This window comes from Prunus persica, chromosome G3, assembly GCF_000346465.2.
Source record: "Prunus persica cultivar Lovell chromosome G3, Prunus_persica_NCBIv2, whole genome shotgun sequence".
Lineage (NCBI taxonomy): Eukaryota > Viridiplantae > Streptophyta > Magnoliopsida > Rosales > Rosaceae > Prunus > Prunus persica.
Genome location: NC_034011.1, coordinates 9,474,782 through 9,483,884, shown reverse-complemented (window position 1 = coordinate 9,483,884; position 9,103 = coordinate 9,474,782). Strand labels below are relative to the sequence as shown.

Genomic DNA, 9,103 nt, shown 5'->3' with positions numbered 1-9,103 from the left:
GGGGGAGGTTTTTCACACACACTACCAAGGTGTCATAGGAGCTCGAACCTGAGACTTAGTCTACAAGTCAAGGTACTTTCCACTGAACTAGACTCGTGGGTACCACAAAACTAAACTCTTACACCAAACCTTATTTTCCTTATGTTTTCTGTTGTTTTAAATAGCTAATTAAAGTAGATATTTAAACAGTTGAGTTTGAAAGTCACTACAAGAATCAAGATCAACATATATTGTGTAGATATTAGAAGGAAAAACTATTGTGCACAATGGTAATACTTCTTGAATGCCAACATAGTGTTATATAAGTCACAAATTATAACTCGTGCACTGAGTTTATATAAGAGCTTAGATATTAATAAATATACACATATCATAATTTAAGTGAACTCGTAATATCATATCGGTATATCATATACTATTACGTACCATCGACGAGGTTTCGAACTTTATATCAAAGTGAGGGTATCTATGAGAGAAGTTTATCAGAGATTAACAATCCTGAAATTGATTCTTCCAGATTCCATAATTAAGAATTAATCAGAAGTACCTATAATTACATACTTCTCTGTAGTAGGCTCTAGGACAAGTACTGTATATTACTGTTTTCCTTTAAATTATTGATATATACGTCACATGCATCTGTTTGGTGAGAAATTTAATCTGTCAAGGCTGGAAGTTGACTAGAAGGACAATATATATTTTGTATTAAATTAGACAGACGTAGAATAATAATTAGATATTTGTTGTCTGTTTTACATTAGAACTTTAATAAAAGATGTACACATTAAATAGTTTAATAAGTGATGTTGTGGTCCACCATATCATAAAATAAGAGTTTATGCAAACCCCGCTATATACGGATTGGGACTAAAATTCAAAAGTGTGCATAATTTTAAATTAATTTAACTGAACCGCTCAATTCAATAATAAAAAGATTGAATTGAGTTAGATTAGCTTAATAATAAGCGAATCTTGAATTAAAAAAAGGAAAATATTAGGGATACCAACTTTAGATACCAACTTGTGTACCAACTCTCTAATAGAGTGTGGGACCCATTGTATTGGTGGGCTCTACCTCTATTAGAGAGTTGACACACAAGTTGGTATTTAAAGTTAGTCTCCCTAGCATGACCTTTAAAAAAATTATATACTTATGAGTTGAGTGACGAGTTGGGATCAAAACCGACCCAACCCAACTTATTCCCACCCCTACTTTGCTTCTTTCTTTCATTTTCTTTAACATATGATAGTCACACAACACAACTAGCCCAAAAAATAAATCTACACGTGCACAAATCACATGTGACTTGATGGAAGAAAAAACTTCCAGTTGGCTAACTTGTGTTTTTCTTTTAAATTTGACAGGTGCATAGATCTATATAAACTGCAGTTGTATGTCGTCAAAACGTGCTTTAGAATTCAAAAAGGAGAAATAGCGAGTACCACGTGACAAGATATACTTTTCTTTTTAAGTTTAAAAAACCCAAAAAGTTTGAATGATCTCATAATCTCCCACATCATGTAAGCTAGTGGACCAAATTTGAATTAAGAAAAGGGGACATTTATTGATACTTTTTTTTAATAAATAGATCCATTTTAATATGATATTTTATACCAAAAAAAAAAAACTTTAATGAGCTTATTTAGAAAGAAAAAAAAAACCCCTTAATTAGTCATTTTTTCTTTTATAATTGGTTTTTAGTGCCCGTTTGACATTACTTATTTGGAGTGATAAGTGATTTATTTTAAAATTTGAGAAGCCCAGCCTGTTTGGTAAATTATGAGGAAATCACTTATTATTAAAAATTGCTGTGAGAGAAAACTATAAGGGAAAACAGCTAATGAGGTGCTTTCATTTTCTGATTATGCATGAATCAATTTCGAAGAGGCGCTGGGTTTAATGATTATGCGGCAATGATTTTCTGATTATGCGGGAATTAGTACTAACAACATTTTTAACAAAAAGTTTACCAAACGCCAAACTGCTTTCTCTCACAGCAAATCTGACAACGATTATTTTCACAGCACAGCAATGCCAAACTAGCCCTTAGTGTGTTATAATTTTTTTGCTTGAACGTAAACATGGAGTTTTTTTTATATTTATTTTATTTTAAACTATTGGACTTTAAGGATTTTTTTAAAAACAAAATTTCATGTTAAAATGGGTCCACTTGTGAAAAACTTTTTTTTATCAGTCCATGAGCATTAATCCAAATGAATTAGTGGTAGGTAGAATATCCTAACCAAATATAGCACAGCTACGATACATTATCTCTTTATTTCATTTACAACAAAATTTCCAAAAAAACCCACAAACTTGAACAAAGAGAAATTTAGAAAGAAAAAATTAGCACAAAGAAGGGGCATCCTACCCACTTATAATTACATATGTAACAAAAAAAAAAAAAAAAAAAGGAAAACAAAATTTGTAATGCTAACCACAAAAATATATCCGATAGTAAGTAATTTTTTGGTGTGACAGTAACAAAATACAAACTAGCTAATGAAGAAGATTTATTCCAAGGAATCAAAGTAGAAAAGGGCAAAAGAAAAGACTAGTGTTGTTATCTTACAGTTGATGCAACAGTATGAGCCCAAAACCTGAGATTATGCTTCATGTCCTTACCTAAATTAGCTGGTATTCTCCAATTCACCAACTTGTTCTCTTTGTTTCTTTGATCCAAAGCATCCCAAGCCTCAGAGAGATAGGGCCTTGAAACCACATGATGACTACTTGGATCAATATTATTATGATTATTATTTCTCCGATCCTCTTCATCTCTATCTTGTTCCCCAATACTTCCAAGCCTTTGCAAACCAGGAATTATGGAAACCAATTTTGAATCCTTGTCTTCCTCAGTGAACACAAAACCCAAATCCATAAAACCCTTGAGCTCATCAAACTCCAGGTCAGACAAGCTCTTGCTGGGCCCTACTCTTCTTCTACTTCTGTTTCTTTTACCATGACCATGGACCCTTTTTGTCTGAGCTGCTGGCACTTGTTCTTGTTTCACACTTTGTTTGGAGAACTCTATGACTTGTTTACCAGAGAAAACTGTTTGGAATTTTGGTGTGGTGCTCATGAGGATTGAGTGTGGGGAGAGAGAATCAGAAGAGATGAGGCTCCCTTTGGTGTTTGAAGATTGGTCATCACTTAGAGACCTTGGCAAGCATGAAAGTCTGGGGAAATTTGGTACTTGTTGTTGGGTTGCTTCTTGGGCTGATTGGTCCACTTGGAGACTTGGGTTTGTTGCTTCTTGGGGTTTTGAAAGGGATTTCTTGCTCAAAATTTCATGTTCAAACCAGCATGAATCAAAGAGGCTGAGAAGCACTACTTCTTCTTCTTCTTCTTCTGCAGCCATTTTGAGAAGATGTGAGCTAGAAGGTTCAAGATATGTTATGCTAATTGTAGATGTTTTGCCAATTGTAGATAAGAAGGACGGGGTTGACGTACGTATATTGACAACCTTGTTGCCCCTCATTTCTGGCTCATAATGAATATATATTGGCAACGTGTAATACATTATCTACAAGTTGCTCCTTTCTTAATTAAATTAAAATTTTATATACATCTAGTGGGGCGTTCCTACCAGAAACTCCGGATATATATTCGATTGCAATTCCCAGGGCTGGGGATTTAGATCGCTTGACCGGTTTGATTTTTTGCGGTTTTTGCTTTGATTTTACAAAAAATTGGTTTGGAAGTCTAATTAGACCGGCTGCAGTGGTCTGGTTCTTGGTTTCTAAAATCAAAACTGGTGGTTTACCCAAATCAAACTAGTATTCTAAAGTTTTTAATTTTTAATTTTCATAAATCATTACACGTGGCATAACACATTGATTGGACACAACATTTATCGTACTACTCTTCACATCATATCAAACCTTATCTAAAACACTAAAATCTTCTCCTATTTTCTTTCCACATCTCACCAATCTCCACCCAATTTCTCCATGCACAGCAATGCCACCACCTCGACTACTCTTTCTTGTCGAATTCAGAAGATCGACACAGACCTTGATCTAGATAGTGCTTTCGATTCGCACAACCATTCTCAGCCTTGATCTCTCTTTATCATTGGATTTGGCAGATCTACCCTTAATCCTCATAGCGTCTTTAATCTACACAACCATCATCGCCTCAACCTCAACCTCTCTTTCTTGAAAGAGATATAATCACATATCTCGTAAGATTTGGCAAAGTCACCTTGACCTCTCTCTCTCTCTTCTTGCTCTCTCCTATTTCCCTCTATCCATTTTTCGAAACCGATCCAAATTACTAGAAACGTTACCATACACGCCCTAAATTATTAATATCTCATAACCATAGTCTCATTAATTCATATAAATTAAAAAAAAAACTTAAATGCCTTGTTTTCTAGTGTACTTAAAAATTTGAACAAAAAAACAAGAGGAGTATAGGTCACATCTCCATATTGATTTCTTTTCTTGATTTCATTGGAATATTAGAACGAATCGAAACTTAAACCTATTATGATATCCTAACTCATTTCCCTACTTCCTCACTGGTTGAGCTAACCCCAAAGGCTTACATCTCTATATTGAATTAGCCACAGTAGAAAATAGACATTTTTCAGGAGCTTCAAACCGTGATCTTGTGGAGGTGCTGGTAAAAAAAAGATTTAGTTTAGGAGGATATAGTATGAAAGAGGTTTCAAGAGTGGGGAAAAAAAAAGGTATATCATTGTTTCTATGAGTTGCCACGGTAAAAAGATTAGACAAATTGTATTAGGCAAAACCCCAAAGTTTAGCTTGTTCGGATTGTATTTCTTGGATACATAAAACTTTGGTTGAATGTGTTCTTTGTATAGAACATTCAACATGTTATCCAGAAATCATCGCAACTGATGGTATAAAAATTAGAGATATTTAGTTATGGGAGATTTATTATTATACTCAATATAGGAGTTCAAAAATTATAAATTAAAAAAACCCTATATAAAATGGATTTTAAAAACACACCCAAAGCTCATTTACAACATAACAAAAAAGCTTTTAACTTCTTATAAATTACAAAACTGTCATCGATTTCTTAAAACAAGCCCAACCCCAAAACCTCATAAAAAAATGTCAAAACACTCAATAGGACATCAAAGTAATTTAATAATCAAAATTAAATTCAACAGGGCCAGCTGTCATTTTTTGGATTTGTTTATAGAAATTAAATGGTGTAAGGTTTATCTATATCATTAGTGCTAAAAATGGGTATATGACTAAATATATCTAAATGTCTATACACAAATCTAAAAAATAACAACTGACCCTATTGAATTTAATTTTGATTATTAAATTACTTTGATGTCTTATTAAGTGTTTTTGTTTTTTTTTTTTTAATGAGGTTTTGAGATTGGGCTTGTTTTAAGAAATCGATGACAGTTTTGTAATTTGTAGGAAATTTGAAGTCTCTTTGTTATGTTGTAAATGGTCTTTGAGTGTGTTTCTAAAGTTCATTTCATGTAGAGTATTTTTATAATTTAGGCTCCTATATTGGGTATAATTAGGGGTGGTTGCGGTTTGGTAATCGCGAATTTTTACTCAAACCGCAAACCGACCGACTATTTGCGGTTTGGTGATTTTTGAAACCGCAAACCGACCGCGTTTTGCGGTTTACCGCACTGCGGTAAACCGCAAAAATGCGGTCGGTTACCGTGAATTTGCGGTTTAAAACCGCAAATTCTCAAGCATTCACAAAAATATAAATTTACAACCTAAATAAATAAATACACAACCTCAATTTCTCAAGCATATATAAATTCACAATCGATTCCAATTCTCAAGCATTCACAACCTAAGAAAATTAAAGTTACAATTCCAAACATTCCAATTAAAGTTAAACTTCTCAAGCATTCCAATTCCAAATCCTTTAAATTTACAAACCAAAAGCAAAATGAATTAAAGTTACAACCAAAAAGAAAAATCCAATTCACAGTTAATTAAAGTTACAAACTAAAAGGAAAAATGCAATACACCAATGTTACAAACTCAAGTGTTGGTGGTGAGTGGATTTGAAGAACCCCTTTGTATTGTTTGAGCACCAATGCTATCTACAAATAAAACAACATAGTTTAGTACATTTTATTATAAGAAGAAGCATAAATAACATTAGCATAAATAAACTAATTACTTACAAGTTGTCATATCTTCCATTTCCTTGTAGAATTCAACCTCATCATCTGTTGGTTTTTCGTCCGCTGTAAGCCAATCACTAGTACACACTAATGCCTCTACCATTTTAGGATGCAAAGAGCTTCTAAAAGGATCCACAATCCTCTTGCCTAGGCTAAAAGCATTTTCACTAGCAACCGTAGAACTTGGAATTGCAAAGATATCCTTGGCAACTTGTGAAAGAATAGGATATCTTGTTTGGTTCCCTTTCCACCAATTCAAGAGAAGAGAAGGGTTTACAATTTTACTTAATTATTCATAGAGTATAGCCGTGCGGCTATACTTTGCGGTTTGCGGTAACCGCAAATTTTGAAAATCAAATACCGCAACCGCAACCGTAAATGTGGTTCGGTTCTTAATACCGCGATTGCGGTTCGGTTTACCGCGATTGCGGTTTTATTGCGGTAAAATATCGGTTGGTTTTTGCGGTTTTTCGGTTTTTCGGTTTAAAATGCCACCCCTAGGTATAATAGTGAATTTCCCTAAAAAGTATATTTCTTTATTTTGGAATTGTAGTTAATCTACTTTCTTTTTTAAGGAGAAACAAGTATTTGTCCTTCCAATATTTCTGGAAGATGCTCCAGTAGTCTTGCTTGGTTTTTTCTTTTTTGTGTATGTATTTTGAGGTTGAATAATAGTTTTTCTCTGAATATAAGTTCATGGTTTAACATAGAGCTTGAGTACTCCTACCATACTTAGTAAAATACTATATTAGTATAATACAATATAAAATACATATGTGTATTATTCAAAAAATTATTTAAAACAAACGATGAAAAATTCGGCCATTATATGAAAATTTAAAATTATCTATACAATTTTTATTGTTTGTAGACTTTTTTTCAAAATGTGAAATATACAGAAAAAATATGCCAATAATATGTGTATTATTGTGAAATATTTGAAAAAAGTTTATTATTCATGAAAAATATGTATGTGCTTGTATGACAAGCGAATAATACGTTTGCATTCAAACACCGCATATTTTTTCGTACAATTAAGAAGTGTGTGGGAAATAAAAATATTGTTTTAAAATATGTATATATGTGTATAATACATAAATATACTAATTTAGACTTGTATATATATAGATACGTAAGTGTATAATACGCAAATTTACTAATTCGAGCTTATATACATATACATACGTGGAGCGAAGAATAGCAAGAAAGGGTAGAGAAGGCACTTAAGAATTTAAGAGGAGTTTTGTAATTACTTGTACAGGATGCATAAGTTGTTTTGACAATAACAGTGGAGCGAGGAATAGCAAGAAAGGGTAGATGAGGCACTTAAGAATTTAAGAGGAGTTTCGCAATTACTTGTACAAGATTCATAAGTTGTTTTGACAATAAAGAAAACCTAGAAAAATCAAAATTCAGAGGCTCGGACGAAGAACAATTTGAAGCTCGAGGAATTTGGGTCAGCAAAGTGGTTTAGTTAGGGAGAGTCTATATTTTAATATTTCCAAAAGAAGCAACATCAGTAAATTTGAAAAAACAAAATCAGAGAGACATATAAATATTATTTGAGCCAAATCAAAAGCTGAATAAACCAAAGAAGAGAGAAAAAAAAAATTAGTAATTGAAGTATTAAAGTATTTGGCTATAGATATGGGCTGCTTTCTAGAAAGGGTAAATTACTCAAATGGTCCTCAAACTTATACTCGATTTATATTTTTGTCCCTCAATTAAATTATTTGTTCAAATGGTCCATCAACTTTATATTATTCGCTCCATTGGTCCTACCGTTACATTCTGTCAATATTTCTGTTAAATATGAGGGGAAATTGGTCATTATTTACCCTAAGATTAGGTTAAAACTAAAAGAAAATTAGACAGTAGGACTACTGGAGTGAATAATATAGAGTTGATGGATCATTTGAACAAATAATTTAGTTGAGGGACCAAAATATAAATCAGGTGTAAGTTTGAGGACTATTTGAGTAATTTACCCTTCTAAAAAAAGTGGTGGGCTATTATTTAATTTTCCTGGATTGAACTTACACAACTAAGCCTAATTTGTCTCTCTCTACAGTCAACACTAGGCTAGAGCCCACTCTAATCCAAGCATGGATCCATCCTTGATTGTGTTATTGACTAGAGATAGCAAAAAGTATTATCTTTTTGCCATTGTAACAAAGACTATATATATGTGGAGAATCTACCCTAATCCCACTTCTCAATGCATCATGCCTATAAGAAAGATGAGACGTCATAAAGTGCCATTTAATTCAGAGCTATGTATTATATTGTAATGATATGAACCATCAAATTCGTAGACCTGAAAGATCTTTTGTGCAAGCAAAGGGTTTGTCTTGTAGATTAAGTGGATAAGAACAATATTCATGCACCTGAGTTGAAGTCTTGAGTTCAAATACTCCCTCCCCAATATCACTTGTATTAAAAATAAAAATAAAACATTCTATGCCAAAAAAAAAATTACCAAAATTGAAAAAAATAAATGGTAGTTATTTTAGTATTTTTTTTCTTTTTTTTTTTGTTTTGAAAACATTGACTTGTATTCATTTCATCATAATTAGATGTCTGATTAGTTTATGATTTATGTATTGTTTAATTTATTTATTTTTCAAAAGTGGCCTATGAATCAAGATTTGAAAAATAAACAATTTAAATCATTAAAATATAGGGCTTGACTAATATAGGTCCCTATAATTTTTATTTCCTAGGCATATACCTATCATTCTATAAATTTATGTGTAAAACCCAATTTCAAACTTAAATGACTAGTATGATATAAGAGGTCGTAGTATTCCTATGTTTTTACATCCTTGCCATCAGACTTCATATTTATTTATAATTTATTCCAAGCATTTCATTAACTGCCATAATTGTAATTAGAACTCCCTATTAATAGCATATCAATCACCCCATTTATTTTGGTTGCCATTCCCTCTAAC

The 9,103-nt window shown here is 32.4% G+C and overlaps 1 protein-coding gene across 1 annotated transcript; it reads right to left on the bottom strand.

The window, feature by feature from the left end:
- Positions 2,234-3,473, bottom strand: LOC18783373. Its single transcript, XM_007216708.2, has one exon. It carries the CDS (start codon positions 3,360-3,362, stop codon positions 2,565-2,567), a length of 798 nt encoding a protein of 265 aa, XP_007216770.1. The 5' UTR covers positions 3,363-3,473; the 3' UTR covers positions 2,234-2,564.

Bases quoted from the DNA above. Each gene is read 5' to 3' on its own strand.
- LOC18783373 (XM_007216708.2), bottom strand. From the start codon at position 3,362: ATGGCTGCAGAAGAAGAAGAAGAAGAAGTAGTGCTTCTCAGCCTCTTT.